The sequence below is a fragment of the Parus major genome, chromosome 11 (genome assembly GCF_001522545.3).
Source record: "Parus major isolate Abel chromosome 11, Parus_major1.1, whole genome shotgun sequence".
Classification (NCBI taxonomy): Eukaryota; Metazoa; Chordata; class Aves; order Passeriformes; family Paridae; genus Parus; species Parus major.
In genome coordinates, this window is record NC_031780.1 from 17325971 (window position 1) to 17342003 (window position 16033).

Below are 16033 nucleotides of genomic sequence, written 5' to 3' on the forward strand. Positions count from 1 at the left end.
GGAATGCAGACACCAAGCTCCTGAGCTTTGTACATTCAGTGTGTGAGCAGTCCCTGGTGCTGTTCCATTTGGATGCTGACTGTGAGACTGAAAGCTCAGGATGGTAGCTGGAGCTGAGAAGGAAAGTGCCCATAGCAGGGTGAGTGCTGGGGGTTTCAGGGGTTGAAATTGCAGCAGCAAGAGCTTTCTCAGCTGGCACTTTTGTCAGCTCTGTTTTCACCAGATGTTTTCAGGTTTGTTTGTTTCTTCTAAAGAGAAAAGGAGTTCGTGGTGCCCTTTGAGTGTGGTGCAATGACGAGTATGCACTTGGAAGGGGAAGGTCAGAGAAATCTTTCTGAGCTGTAGATGTGCGATCAGGCACTTTTCCAGCCTCACTGTGCACTCGGGGTGGTTTCGAGCTGGGCTGGGCTGGGTGCGTTTCTCTCTTTTGAGGGTCGGCAGCGCTCTCGTGTGGTTGCTGTGATGCTCTGACAGTGCCCAGGGAAGAGCCGAGCGCTGTTCTGGCCCGGCCCCGCTGGTGTGGCCGCAGGGAGGGGAGAGCTCCGGGGAGATCCTGGCTCCGGGACAGAAATCACCCTGCACCTAGCGGGGAACGAAGGAGATTCGGCTCATTGTTGGCTGTGCCGTATATAGGCTGCAAAACAAAAGTGAATTCTAGCGCAGCCGTTTTCTCCTAGAACTTCTTCTGCGGGATCAGCTGCTGAATATTCTTAGTTTTGTTACTAAACTCTGTGAGACTGAAAGTGCACAAGGGCCCAGAGAGCAGAGATCTGTGTGTGCTGCACTTTATGAGCTGCAAAGGGAAAATGAAGGCTAGCACTTACTTTTTGTTCTAGAACCTTTGGGCTAGGAGCAGTTGCTGGACATAGAATTTGAAGCTTGGCAGGAATGCAATAATGTGATGATACAGGCAGCAGATGGTGAAGTGCATCACTCCACGGGGTGTGTTACTTTACACATGATGTGAGTTAAACGTGGAGAGTTTGCCGAGCAGGAACCTTTTTTGACTAATATTTATATTTGGTACAGTTAGTTTAGGTTAAGGAGCTCAACCTGATTTAAGGAATGTGATAGTACATAATGAGAAAGAAGCTCATAGCCCCGGTTTGCATGGTGTTGTTGATGGCCTTTGAAGGGAATGTCAAACCCAGCAGAGGTTTACTCCTCTTTTGTTTCCAGATTAAGATTATGGATCTGGGCTCAGTGAGAGAGCAAAAATGTAAAGGTATATGCAGCTGAAATAAAAAAACCATAACACCAACATGTCTTGTACAGCCTAAAGCTGCACAGACCGTGAATGTCTCTCTGTGAGACTGAAGCTTTAGGATGCAATATCCAGCTTCAAAGACTGGTGTTTTGATAGCTAATATTTGGTCTAAGAACTTGAAGATAGAGCTAGTCTGGCATTAACATGATTTTTGTTCTTTCTGTGATGCTGTAAGAGCTGTGTTGTCCTTTCCATAGAGTCATCAGCAGCATCACTGTTGCTGCTAAATTTTGCCATCTTCATAAATGAATTTTGAGCAATTTTGTATGGAAAATTATACTATGGAAAGCCAGCATCCATAAAGGAGACAGAGGACTCCTCCAACTTCATTTGAATAAAGGGAGGGAGTCCATCGGGGCACAGCCCATGGGGGTTTTCCCTCTCAGGGTTTCAAAGGATGCAGCCTCCTTTTATCCCAAACTCCCGGCCACTCGTTGCCCTCTTCCTTCCCCCACTGGCTGAGGCACTGGGGAGGTACAGCCTTCCCAAACCACCTACCCCATATCCCTGGCTGAAGCTGTCATTGTCCCCCAAAGTTCAGAAACTCAGGCTTGTGCAGACCCTTGCCTGTTTCAGCAGTCAAACTGTGTGTACAGGTTACAGGTACAGACAGGTACCCGTTTGTTACAGGTTCTGTAACAAACCTGTGCCTTGAAGGTGGCAGAGACATTAACACCCATTTCAAAGACATTAACACCCATAATTTCACCCGTGGAATTGTTTGGAAAGACAGTAAAACACATCTTTGCTAAAAATTTTAATTCAGAAAACAAGACACCATAACTTATTAACAAACAATGAAGCCAGCTTTGCTGGACACTGTAATCTGGCTTAGAAATCTTTTATTATATATATTTAATGCTTTGAAGTACTAAAGTGTTGCAAAACTAATACACCAGTACGAACATAACAATTTAGCAAGTATATATATATGTGCCAAACTAAATTGAATCTACTTCAACCAGTACAGCACTTAAAAACAACCTGGTAGATATAAAATACTTCATTCAGTAATTTCCTCTTCTGGAACAACTTCCAAAAGCATCTGGAGGTGCATAGTGATGGGCTCTGAGGAAAAGATTTATTGTTAGAGGCTTTATAAGAGAACAATATTTCAATTCAAACTATTTTTCTAAGGGAGAAAACTATCCTCCGTAGTTGTTTTTTAAATCTGTATTCCTATTTCAAAATGAAAAAATAAAGGATGGAGAATAAACAGTATTAAGATCCAAACAACAGCATTTCACATTTCCAAACTTACATTAGAGTACAATGATTCCAATTACATAATTATAAATAATTATAATTATTACATTATAATTAATAGTCCTGGGGACAAGAGAGACAGATTATGTATTTTTTGAATGTCTGTAGAACTACTAATGCTATTGTATTCAGCTAATTCCAATTAGCCTCTTAGAAATACCTGTGTATCCTGTTTTACCTGAGATAATATCAGAGTTTCTCTAGGGACTCTGCAATCAGTTCATAAATGGTCATGGGTTCTTGCAGCTTTCGCTGTACTCAGCCCTGGGATTATTTTTTTATCTTAATGCTGTTAACATTTTCTTTAGTAGGGATAGTAAAATTAATAATCATAGCTAAAAGCCCAGTATTTGGTGGCATAAGAATTTATGTCTGCTAATTTTTAGCTAATCACTAAAGCAATGTTCTGAAATGCAGAAAACTGAAAAACTAACTTTATCAATCAATTAATTCTGTTTGTTTGTGCTACCACAGTGATGTGTTGTTTTTTGTGAATTAAGTTTAATTTTTCCTCAAGTCAGACACTGCTTCTTTTCAACAGGAAGGAGTAAAATAGTCTTCAGTAAATCCCATTACATGCTTGGGAAATTGCTTCCCTCCACATCCTGCCCACATGCCTTAGGAGGGATTGACCAGATAGTGAGCTTTATTATACTAATTAATCTCAAGTTTAGCAAATGTTCTGTTGAGTTTGGAGCTGGCTATCTGAAGCATACTTACCTGATATTTTTTGTGCCCAGCTGAATTTAAAATGAACAAAAAGTGCATAAAATATAAGTCCACTGAGTATAAATAAAGTACAGTACAAATAGGCCAGTTCAGGTGCACTGATGATTGGTGCCAATACCAGTACAACTGAGACCCCTGTCACTATGACAGGAATGATGATGGGTACCTGCAAGAGACAGAGAATACAATCACTTATTAATTCTTTAGCTGTTCTTAGAGAAGCTGCCTGTATGAAAGAATATTTTAATTGCATTATGCATTTTTTTACTTTAAAATTTTCTGGAATCGGATGGGGCAATTGAAGGAGTAGCAGAAATATGGTCAGGGAAAACTCTTCTGCCAAATTATTCACTAAGATATCCTAGTGAATATTTCAAATTGCAGTGTAAAAGACTGCATTTTAATAATTGGGAACTGACTTACATGCAATGACCTGGGGTCTTATTTTGGATATTCCTTCAGTGGTAGTCTGCTGACTGCAAATTACCCATCTCTGAAAATTTGGCTGTGCAAATAAAAATCAACATTCTGCAATCTTTTCCCAGTCCTTATGAGCTTAGTCCTAGAGCAGATCTGTTATTAAATGGCTGGAGTAATAAATGTAATAAAAAAGTAATAAAAAATGGCAGGTAAGGGGAGTAAAAAACAAGGATACTGCCCAAGGGTGATGTTTAAATATCCAGACACTTAGTGTGAATTCATGCTATAGAATCTATGGAATGGAGGAAAAGCCATAAAGAACTTACCCTGATAGGTCTCTTGAGTTCCTTCCTTGTAAACCTCATAACAATTAGTGCAAGTATAGTTAAACCATAAAATATCCAGACTGCAAAACTAAAGTAATTTATGAGTGTATCAATGTCTCCAGGAATAATATAAATTATAGTAACGACCCCCTAAAAATGAAAACAAAAATGAGTGTAGTCTATCATAGAAGAAGGCTGAATTTTACTTTTGTTTCAATACAGCTGCATGTGTAGGGTTCCAGAGTATGAACTGTGAATGCTTTTCCTTAAACATTTGGGTGTAAGTGTATTGCAGCACCTTTAAAGATTGTGACTGCATCCTGCCAACATGTGGTCATTTCTGTGTGGAAGCTTAATTCCATTTTAAGTCAAAATGCTTATAATTTTTATGCATTAATCTGTTTTATTGCTGACTGAATATCTTGAAGATACAAAATATATTTTTTAGGTTTTTAATGTTAGTGGGATTGAAAGGAATGAGGAGGAGGTGTCTTTACAAACAGTGGGCCTGATAAGGCCAGACACAGAGAGGTGAAAGAAGCAATGGGGGAAGCCATAAATTCCCTAGGAATCCCACTAATTGACACAGACTCTTAATCACCCAAGACAGTGCTACATCTCTGGATTTTGAGAAACAGAACAGAGGCACGAGGAAATAGAAAAAAGTGGGGAGGCATGCTTTAGAAAGGAGGTCTGAATTTAGGAGATGTGGGAAGGCTGTGCCTCTCGAGTACCTCAGCATGGGGAAAGAGAGAGGGAAATGCAGTCAGGAAATTAACATAAAAAGGAGGCTGTGTCCTCTAATCATCTGAGAGACCCCAGGGGAAATATCCATAACCTCTCCCTTTATTCAAATAAAGTTATAGGACTCCTCTGTCTCCTTCTTGCACATAAACCTCTAGTGTTTGTGGATTAATCTTCCTGGTAGGATTGAATATATCTTGTCTTGCCTTGAAGATAAATGGGTAAATAAAAATAACAAGATGTTCTAGATTTGTTCTTAAATGTATTTATTAACTGAAATCTTTTTAGTGAGGAAATGGAGGAAATATTCCTACATGGAGGAAACAGGGTAGTGATAGCTTGCTTGCAAGCATCCTGTGAAAAGATTCCCTAATACAAACCACTCATTTAAATTTTTGTCTCCATGCCATTGATTCTTAACTATTTTGATTTTTAAAATCCAGTTCTGGAATGAATATGTTCAAATTAGAAGAGTTGGGGGGTTTATGTAGTCTTTTTTCCAAAATGTATTTAGCAATTTTCTTGTCTAGATACTTAAAGATATGTGTCAAAACTACTTGTAAGAAGCTGTGAAAATATGTATTACTGGAGAATTTTTGGTGATAATTTTTCTTAGAATATATACTTACATAAAATATGATAGCAGGTGCTGGTGTTAAACGCTTAACACTAATGTAAGATAGTACCTTTAGCATGTGCCCTTCACGACCTGCAACATAAACAAGTCTGACAAAACAAAAACAAGGCAATGTAGTTAGTGTGGCACCTACACTTTAAATGGTGACTGAAAATAGATATACAACTAATTTCATCAGTATTTTCTTTGATATGCATTGGGATTTAAAGAGTGTTGTAGCCATTTAAAAACAGGGAAATTAAATAACCAGTATTAAAGCATGAGCCAAAACAAATTCTGAGCCAGTATTAAAATAGTACACTTGAAACTCATTTCAGAATCATTATTTTGCACATCTAATTGAAAATTATTTTGGGAAATGTTACCTACTTTTACCTTTTACACTTTAAATTAAATTCAAATTCAATTTTAATTAAATATTTCCTTTTTCATGTGTTTCATAGCAAAAAGCTCTATTGACAGCCTTTTGTCAAAAAATGGTCTTTACAGCCACACTGTATTCAGATGCTTTTGAAATTTTAAAATATTTTAAATAGTAAAGGGAAGTACCGAACAATTGATAGAAAGGAATACTTCTCAGTTACCTTTGCTGGTGTAGTCAAGTTTTTAGTGGTAACTTTTAACTGTTTAATTCTCAGCTTTAAAACTGATGAGAGATGAAAAAAACTTTTGTGCTATAGTGGTATGCCTTCATTGAATTAAGAAGAGACTGTGTTTTCTAATTTTTTCAAAGCTGAACAGCCACTGTTTGTTTTTAAAAATTAAACAATATAGCTAGATTTACAGGCAATTTTAAATTACATTTTGTATAAAGTGGATCAGAAGAATGTGTATAAATTTTTCCATCCTTCAAAACCTTCCATTTGAAGATATTTAGAATGGGGACTTACCTGCCTGCAGTAAAACAGGTGCCATTGGCAGATCCAAGTGTCGAAAATACCACAAAGAGAGGAACTACCCAGGTGGCTGGATAAAGGACTCTATTTCCAAATGTCTGGGATATGGAATTAAAATTAATCATTTTTGTCATTTTAACTACCATTTAGTATATTCAATAATGTTAGAGCCTATTTGTAGGTAAGGTAAATGGGTATCTGAGCTATGTTACCAACAAAACCGTGTTGCATATATTGTGTAGCTTTTAAAGAATGCTTTGCCAAACAACAACCTGGATTAATTCATTGACTACTATAAAATAGAGTGGAGTACTATTGTCATGGTATTTAAGATGCAATATCTGTAGGAAACATTGGAAGACAGATGTAAAAACTACACAGAAATTAACTTCTTTAAAAACACCTGGTTTGGGATGTGTCTGCAAAGACAGAAGAAAGGAGGATGGCATTGCTGCCGAGCATTGTCCATACAAGCTGTTTTCAGCCTCTCTAGAAGGTGAAACATTAATAGTGACAGTGTTAGTCCAGGACAAACTCCTTCTGGTCTTTCACTACATTTGAGTTTTCACCTGTGGCATGGTATGTTAGTTGTTGCTGTAAATCTCATGTACATTGACCAACAACAAATTTGAATTTAAATGTTTTTGACAGGTAGGTTTAGGTTTTTAGTTGGTATTGGTTTTTTTCAGTAAGTCAAGCATAAAGAGCTTTGGTTTGCACAAGTCTGACATCCATGATGTTTCTGTCCAGAAGTAGGACACTCAAAGGCACTTACAGCTGCATAGACCTCTCTGCACAGTGCACTCCTTTTGTTGTGCTGCCCCTGCTTAGTGCCAGTTCTGAGATTTTGTTAATTTAGTCTGATCCCTTCAGTGCTAGTTGATGTGTGTTATTCAGATTGTAAGTTTAAGGGTGTGTTGAAGAGGACTAGTTCTTATACAAGATTTAACTTCATAAATTCTTTGCTGTACCTTCTGGTGCAGACAAGCTGCTGAAATGCACAGATCTAAATTTTAAAAGCTTCTATTTAAAAGAAATTAATTTAAGCATTTCAACATTACTGTACTTCTTCACTGTGCTAGATTATATATTTAAATGCTTGTCACATACTGTTTGTTTTCCCCAAAAACTAGCATTAGGAAAACTGCTGCAGGACTTCAACAGTTGTTTCGGAGACAAAGAAAATTTACTGAGTGAAACTGAAGGGGCAGATGTATTTTTTTATGGTTTCAGAAATTATAGAATTTCTTACAGAATTTCTAATTTTACCTGTAAGAGTATGTGTTACAAAAATGTAAAAATCATATCTTTCAAATTTGTTAAGGAAAAAAGCCCAAAAAGAGTAGGGTGGAAGTGAATGATGGACTACTTGCTGTTATCTCCATAACAACAAACTTTTATCTACTGTCACTGGCATATGCTTCTTTCTCAGAAATACTGGAAACACTGAAAATGGCAAAGCAACTGTTAGATGTTATTTCTCTTTCCATCTTTTTGATGCCTGTGATAAGCAGTCACCCTCTGACCTGCAATGTTTACAAAACATTTGCTGAAGACTGCATTACTTTTGCTTCCTTCTTTTATTCCCATTTGGATATGATAGAACTACTCTTTAAATTAGCAATTACTGAAACTTTAGATTAAGAAGTGATATTAGATAATGGGGGAAAAGAAGGCAGTAACAGCTTAGACTAAAATTAATTTTATCTTATGAAAAATTAATGGAACTTAAGGACTTACATGACTTCAATGCACACAGCCTTCTTCAGATGTTCTATTACAAAATTAAGTAGCTTACCACAGCAACTGCCTGGGACTGCAGGAGTTCTGTTGAAGTCATTACGGTGAAATAGGAAATGTTTATCAGAACGTAACAAACCGTAACCAAGGGGATTCCAATAATTATAGACAGTGGTAGATTTCTAAAGAATGGAAAAGTAAGACCCCATAAGCATTGCTGTATCATTGGTGCAGTTGTTGTAGTAAACTGTGGATTCTTTGTTTTCCTGATATGCTCTTTAAGTGTATTTACTCTTTTTTTTATTATTGTAGAACTATGAAAATCAGGATTATAAAAAAGGAAAAATACAAATAAGGCAAAGGTACAAAGCCTGCAATACAGGCTAATTAGTTTTGTCTTACTGCTCAAAGCTTGAATAATAGAATATTAGTGCTTTTAAAAAACAAACCAAAATATATGCTTGCTTATAGAAAAATATATAGTGTTTGATTTATTGCCAGTAAAAACATTGCTTTCATATATAGTTTTACCTGTAAGGATTTTTAAGTTCTTCTGTGATGTAATTGAGTTGATTCCTGGAAGGAAAAACATTCACAGAGTATTTTAGCAGTCAGTTAATAGTTAAATATAACTATTCTATGAGGTAAGATGTTATTTCTTGTGTTATTGTTTTTAATCTTTGAAGTTTAAAAAAAGAAAAAAAATGTAAAATCAGTCTTTTAAGTGGCAAAACTGCAGGACAAAGCCTATGTGAGCTTCTTGTCAAAAGTCAGCCTCTTGATTCACCATCTCTTTCTGCATTATCTCTAGTATCTCTGAGACTCTAAATCTTGGATAAAATATCCCAGAATAACCAAACAAAAATTTGGCAGGCATCTTAGATTTACAAAATCACCTTTCAACTTCAAGCTTTGCAGTATCTGAGTCTTTTCAAATAAAAGCAGAAGTGTGCTGAGGGCAAAGAGTAAAGCAAGTCTGCTGGTGTTTCACAGTGGTTCTATAAGTTATGCTGTCCCTAGAAAACAGGCATGAAAACCTTTTTAAGGATTATACCTCTCTGAATTATCATTTCTAAATACTCCGTTTTGCTAGAGCATGTAGAGCAATTGAAACAAGGTTTTTATATTCATCCACTCTGAAAATCTGAAAAGTTATTATTTACAGTTCAAAGGCAAATTTTCAAATGTTAGTGCCTGGTGGTTACATGCACAAATAATTATTTAGGGATCAGCTTCTTTGCCCTCTCAAAAAGTCCATATGTTATGAATGCCTGAATTAGCAGGCTTACATGTCCGAGTTGAGAGACTCAGGCTTGGAAACAGAACCCAAAAAGATAATCTATCTAAAATAAATTCAGTTTCAAAAGCTTTTAAATGGGAATTGCTGTGTGGTAGATCAAGAATATATTCTTATTTGCTTCCAAAGAACAGACCTGGATGCAGACTTTTGCAGTTTGTACTTTTAAGAATAACAATGGATTTGTGCCAACAGAATGTTCTGCCAACTGACATTCCCCAAGAACAAATCTGCAAGCTGAACCTTATAATTTCTGACACAATGTTCCTTTTTATGTTCTTCTCTACTAATCAAACACCACTACATATTTCACAAGAAATAGAATTTGATGGGGTAACCTGCAGGGAAAGCTATTTTGTCTAACAGAATGGAATTAAACTGTATTATATTCTCCTCATTATTACAATATCTAAGCACCTTCAGCAGCAAAGCAGTATTAATAGTCCTTTTGATATCTAATATATTTTCTTTCCCTAATCAACAGCTAATAATACAATAACTAATAATAATTAATAATTAATTATTAATAAGATAATAATTTTCTTTCCCTAATAAACAACTAAAAGAGGGTGGAGTTCTGGGGTTTTTTTAACCAAATTAGGGTTCTTTTTCCAGAATTTGTCAAGACATTCTTAATAAAAAGTCAGTTGTTAACTTCTTCAGAGAGTTCTACAGGGAGAGAGTAAACCAGTTAAAAGCTGTTAAAATGTAACTGTTCGGACTAATAAATTCCTTACCATCCATCATATGCCCAGAGTCCATTATAAAATGCCAGACTGATAGTGCTAGCAGAAATTTTACTGTCCTTGAAAGAATCTTTGAAGTTTTCAGTTTTTCCTGCAAATAAAAGATTACTGATCAGTGCTGAAATTAATTCTTGCAATCCTCACCAGATGAAAAGAACATTCCAACATATGCCTCATGTTTTGAAACTTTTTGCTTATAAAATTAATTAACACCCTTTGTATTAATTGATCTGTAGTGTTGCATTTTCCATCCATCCCCCTTCTCAAAAAAAAAAAAAAAAATACCATTGTTTCTAAGAGATGCAGAACTAAAACCCTGAATGAAGAGATTCAGGACAGCGTCTCATTACTGTGTCAATTCTGTCAGTGGGGAATTTTTTCATGATCATAGCAAAAGCTAAAATAATTTCTTCAAATAACATAAATTTTATTACCTTGTGCAAGGAGAACAATTCCACTTACAATAATGATTGTAACAATGATCATTTTAGCAGCTGTGAGAAAATTCTGGAGGTAACTTGCCAGCTTCACACTCAATGCATTCACAATTGTTATTACCACTAAAAGAAATCAAATTATAAATTTTTGCACTGTTTGTCAGAATTTAAAGAAAAGTTGCCCCTCCCCTTATTTACTGCACTGCATTTCCATCACACTTTTTTGTCTATATTATATACAGTTTTTACTTTCTGTAAACTTTGGATTACTTACTTACTGTTACTTTGCATAACTTTTAAAACAGTGAGGAAAAACAGATTTATGAATTAGACTTTAATAGTACCTTTAATAAAAATATTTTGAAGTTGCACAGCATTCTGGTAAATAAAGAAATAGTGTTTTCACATTTATTTTTTCTTCCTTTTCTGCTAGAGATAAGCATTAATTATACAGATGTATTAATGAAGGATAAAAAACCCCTTGGACTAGGGAAAAAACCATTTTAAAACCTGTCCTTTTTACGCTGTTTAATTAGTTGTTGTGGGAAGGACTCACTGGACTGTGTCTTAAAGATTTCTGCTGTCTTTGTGATGAACCTAAGGAAGTTTCAGGGTACTGAAGTGCTCTTATTGATGGGGCCAGACACAAGTCACTGTGCAATTTTGGATCTGCTCTGCCTTAAAAAGTATGACTCTTACCAATAGCAGCTGCTGCAAGACATTTGATGACGACTTGGGGCGGATCACAACCTGGATAAAAAGGAGCTGATGCGTATTCAGCAAAGCTGAGACTGATGATTGCAAATGAACTGGGTTTTGTAACCAGGAGACTTGTCCAAGAAAACAAAAATGCTGGAATTGGGCCAAATGCCTCCATAAGGTAAGGATATTCTCCCCCAGACTTTGTGATCATTGTACCAAGCTCAGCAAAACAAAGCGCACCTGAATAACAGGAAAAGCAGGTTTAGTTCATGCATTTTTGAACCTGGGACTGCTTGAACAGATGATCGCTTTTTAATAGGTAGAAAAGTTAATGAAATTGATCTATACAGTGCATCATTACTCTCTTCATGTTTCTGTATATTTTATTGGATACACAAAATAAAATTATAATTACATGTGAGAAATGAAAAAAAAATATCCTGAAATTACTCAGATGCAGCCTAAAACTTACTACCATTGATATTTAACACTTCACCAAAACCAGTACAAACAAATATTTGGATTTCATTCTATTTCTGTTTAAGAAATAAACACTACAAGAAGCATTTAAGTGAGAACTGCACTGGCTAACAGGTTTAGAAACTTGAAAAAACCAGCTTTCTGCAAAATTTTGAAATAAAATGTCTAAGCTCAACATAAAAGTACAGTGATACCTCCTGTTCTATTGCTGTATGTGGCATCTTGAATTAAGGTTTTTCTTGTATGCTGCCCTTCTTGATACAATGCTCAAAATTTTCTTTGTTTTACTTAGTGAAATATTTTGAGGTGTTTAGTGCTAAATTTTCAGATAATAAAATTAGAATTACAGGAGTAGAAAGCTAGCAGAAGTACCTAGCTCACTATCAGTAAATTTCACATATAGCCAGCTATTTAAGTAGAAGAGTATTCACTTTATTACAGTCAGTGGATGAAGCAGGAAAAACTAAAACTTTCTTTCAAGATAAATTGAGTGTGATTTACAGTTTTAAAACTTAATTTGTCTTCTATAAACACCCCATTTTAAAATTATGGTTGAGTACTGCTATGCATATATACAGAAGGATTTAGTTGATTTTGGTCTAGGTGTTATTAGCTAATTTGTGAAACGAGAGTAGTATGCAGAAACAGAAGATATATTTAAGGCAAAGATTCAGATTCTTTGTTGAGTCCTTTACCTAATGTTGCCAGAACTCCACAGGCTGCCCAGATGGTTAAACAAGGACCCACAGCTTCAACATTGGCAAGCACTGATTTTGGAGAAACGAAGATACCAGAGCCAATAATTGTACCAACAATCATACAGATTCCACTAATGAGGCCCACCTTGAAATAAAATGAGATTATTTTTTAAGCAATTTCCAGTAATTTACCAATTATTCTCAATATCACAGAACTACAGGAATTGTCATTACTGACTTATTTTTACTGGTTTTCAATATATAAGTTCTATAAAGAAATATATTAAACAATTTTGTAAAGTTTCACTCTTCCTTCTAAGATCTGTATGTACCCTGTGGTGTACTCCTGCTGTTTTCAAAAGTACATCTATTTGTGTTTTGCCTGCCTATTTCCTTTATTAAATGGTGTTTTGGATTATGTGAGTCTCAAATATAACCTTGAATGGATGAACTTGCCCTTCCCTCTCTGATTAAGCAATGACATCCTTTTACAAGGACTTGATGAATTCTGAATTTTCTAAGATTCAGAAATTGTCTTTCATGGATGGAGTCTGGGTTTATTTGTGGTTTTTTTGTTGAGCAGCTGTTTTCCTTTCCTTGCTTTAAATATTTGCACCTAGGAATTGTGTTGATACCACTAGGTGGTGACAAGATCGTGTTCTCCTAAATCTGTAGTGACCTACAATATTAGATGAAACCACTGAAATTGAGGCATGTATTACTAAAACAAGTGGCATGGGCTACTTAATATTTTCTGATAGCTATGGCTACTCTAATAACATCAGTATTTTTCCAGTCTTGGCACCAAACTAAAACCAGATAATCTTTTTCCAGGCTACTTAAAATAATTTTAGGAGAAATGCCACCCCCTCCTGAGAGGCAGTGACACAACTGTTTTCTAAAGCATTTGTAATTTTCTGGAGGAGACAGATTTTCACTTGTCTTCAAGCACCAGTGCCTATTCTCTGGCTAGAAACACTAACAAACTTTCAGAAACAATGAGTGGGACAAGCCACACTACAACTTCTGAAAAGTACATGTGGAAAAAAAAGTTTATGAAATGCCTCAGTTGATCAACTTAGAATAAATCTTTGAATTATTTTAATATTTGATAACTTCAATAACATATTTTTGGGGGTTTAGTCTGTTTATATCAGAGCTATTTAACTTTAGTAATTAGAAATTTCTGTAAATATGCTAATATATCAACAACATTGTTGAGCTATTAGCATGTTTTTGCTAAATTGGGATACAGTAGTTGTTTTTGTATGCTGATGCACATGCACAAATATCCCCTTCTGCCAACCCCTCTGCCAACCCCTCACACATGGACCAAAGGGAGAAAAGAAAAAAGTTTGCCTCCTTTTGTAGGTTCATCGTTTGGGGTATATGGCTCTGAATGGATTGTCCATCCTCTCCTCCTTTGTGCTCTCCTTTTCTTTTCTTCAAGTTTTCCTTGCCCATTTTTTTCCCTTGTTGAAATTTCTAAGGAAATAAAAGCAAAATCTTACTCTAGCATATTAATGTCGCTTGGCTTTTGCTGATATATGTGGATACAAAGTAGTATAGGTAAATATTACCAGAAAACAAACACATGCACGCACTCACTCAGAGGCAAAACACTTCCATCGAACTACCTACTCAGAGAGAAAATGAAGAGGAGATTTTATGTCTACTTCACCTCATCCGTGTGATTTGCAGTGGATTTTCCTAATACCCACCCTGCAGGTGAATGTCCGTGTCTCCTGTCACAGATTACATTCAGTTTCGAGGATATCCTTACTGGAACAACCAAGCTTTCATAGCCAGTCCTCCCTTGGAATTCCTTGGAAGATTTTATCTTCCTCCCAAAAGCTAGTCTGTTTTCTTCTTATCTAGGAGACCTTCTTTCCATTCTTCAATAAATTAGACCTTGCTTCAGTTCCTCGGAGATGGAAGCATCTGCTAAACAGAGTTTGGGCTGCTATAATTATCTATTTAGCAGCTCTTTGCCTCAGAAAGAGTCGCCAGTCTTTTCTGTGTTGATTCAAGGTGAATGTCTTCCACTCAGTGTTTTGTCCTTTTTAGATCTGGAATGTAAAGAGTTTGTTTTCAAATTTAAATTTAGACTTACGATTTTATAGTTTTTTTTCGGTGGGAATTTTGCTTGTTCCCTCTAGTATTGGTCTAAAATTCAATCTGAGACATTGAAGGAAATTGATCAGGTTAGGTCCTGAGACTCTAAAACAGATTCAGTCAAAAATCTCTTCTCTCCTAAAACTCTACAGCTGTAATTACTTAAATTTGAATGCTGAAGATCCTTATGCTTTTATACAGATGGTAACTCTGGAAGGCACAATGTTTAGGCAACATAAGTTGGGGATTTTTAGTAAATTAGGTAGAAACTGGCCAAAAACTGCAGCTTTTTAAATTGACAGAACACCTATCTCAGTATTGTTGGTCTTTAGAAACATTTAGTCTATAAAGACATCAAGTTTATCTTTTGAATTAAAGATTGGTTTAAAAACTCATAATGAATCCAACTTTTAAGATTAAACATGTGATAGAAACATATGAACATATGTAAACTGCACACATGTAGAATGCAGGGCTTGAGTGACTGAACTTCATAGCTTTGTGCCCAATGTCTCTCTTTTAAAGTCGTGTATTTAGACTGCTTCAATCATTACCTTTAGCAATTCTGGCTTTCACTTACCTTATTTATTTATATTTGTTAGGTGTTAATTTGGTCCAGGAATCCTTGTCAAGTGTATTTCTCCTCTTAGATTCCCCAGCCAGTTATAAGCAAGGCATGTCCATGTCTGAAACCAGAACATGCAGAAGGAGAAACAGCTTAAGTACAGAGGTTATAAAAGGTAATCATTAAACCCATTCTCTGCCAAGAAGTTTTGAGTTAGGAACCACAGGCAAACTGATAGTCAAATTAGTTTATCTTTAAAAACAAGAAAACCCATCTTTGTTCCATTTGTGAGAATGTTTGTCCAGTGCCTAAGTAGTGTATTACATAGTGAGAGTGAACCATAATTTGGAGATTCTATTTTGATGATCTTTATAGCAAGCAGTTGCTAATTTCAAAATGCTTTGGAAAGATAACCTTGACAAAATTGTCATATTATGTGTACATTAAAACCATGTGTCCAGATGTTATTTGAATCCTATCAAAAGTAGTCTATGTTTTTATCTTGAGAAGGTAGAGAAGCATGAGCAAAAATATTTCCTTTGTTTTTCATTAACCTGAGGCAGCTGAGTGGGCAGCTTGTGTTCCCTTTGCTTGCAGTTACAAATATTTTCCATTTTTGTAAATATTGCTTTAGTGGAAAATGCTATTGTCTGTTTCTGTGCAGCTGCATATCCAGGGGAAAAAAAATTATTATTATCCTGAATTCTGTAATAAGGTAACTGCCTTCATTTGAGCTAGTCATCCCTAAAACACTTGCAAAAAGACCCTTAATCATGTTAATCACTTAATTGTTTTCAGCAATGCAGATGTACAGCTTCTTTGCTGTACGACTCTCAAATCAGCAAGTCCTGACCAAATCTCTCTAAATGCAGCTGAGTTTTTCAAATATCTACTGTTATAAGCTAAAAGATGTTCAGGTACTGGTTCCTGATGTTAATTTTTAACATTTGTTGCCTTGTTGAGATAAT

At 35.7% G+C, this 16033-nt stretch overlaps 1 protein-coding gene across 2 annotated transcripts; it reads right to left on the bottom strand.

Annotated features, from left to right (window-relative positions):
• Window positions 1–2009: 2009 nt before the first annotated feature.
• On the bottom strand, window positions 2010–15194 carry SLC7A9 (solute carrier family 7 member 9). 2 transcript variants are annotated; one of them, XM_015640326.1, is made up of 14 exons: window positions 15081–15194; window positions 14107–14454; window positions 13745–13870; window positions 12383–12530; window positions 11205–11447; window positions 10503–10628; window positions 10060–10159; window positions 8557–8601; window positions 8084–8207; window positions 6280–6383; window positions 5382–5478; window positions 4009–4158; window positions 3254–3428; window positions 2010–2335 (listed from the first exon to the last, which is right to left on the bottom strand). In XM_015640326.1, the coding sequence occupies exons 3-14, from the start codon at window positions 13847–13849 to the stop codon at window positions 2271–2273; spliced, it is 1482 nt and encodes a 493-aa protein (XP_015495812.1). In that variant the 5' UTR covers window positions 13850–13870; window positions 14107–14454; window positions 15081–15194; the 3' UTR covers window positions 2010–2270. The 2 variants fall into 2 exon arrangements, with proteins under 2 accessions (XP_015495812.1, XP_015495813.1); XM_015640327.1 differs by lacking the exon at window positions 4009–4158.
• Window positions 15195–16033: the final 839 nt, after the last annotated feature.

Coding starts and splice junctions, on each gene's coding strand:
- SLC7A9 (XM_015640326.1), bottom strand. CDS start 13,849: ATGGGCAAGGAAAACTTGAAGAAAAGAAAAGGAGAGCACAAAGGAGGA. Junction 6,384..8,083: donor AGTCCCAGGCAGTTGCTGTG/GTAAGCTACTTA, acceptor TCCATATCCCAG/ACATTTGGAAATAGAGTCCT. Junction 3,429..4,008: donor AACTCAAGAGACCTATCAGG/GTAAGTTCTTTA, acceptor TGTCTCTTGCAG/GTACCCATCATCATTCCTGT.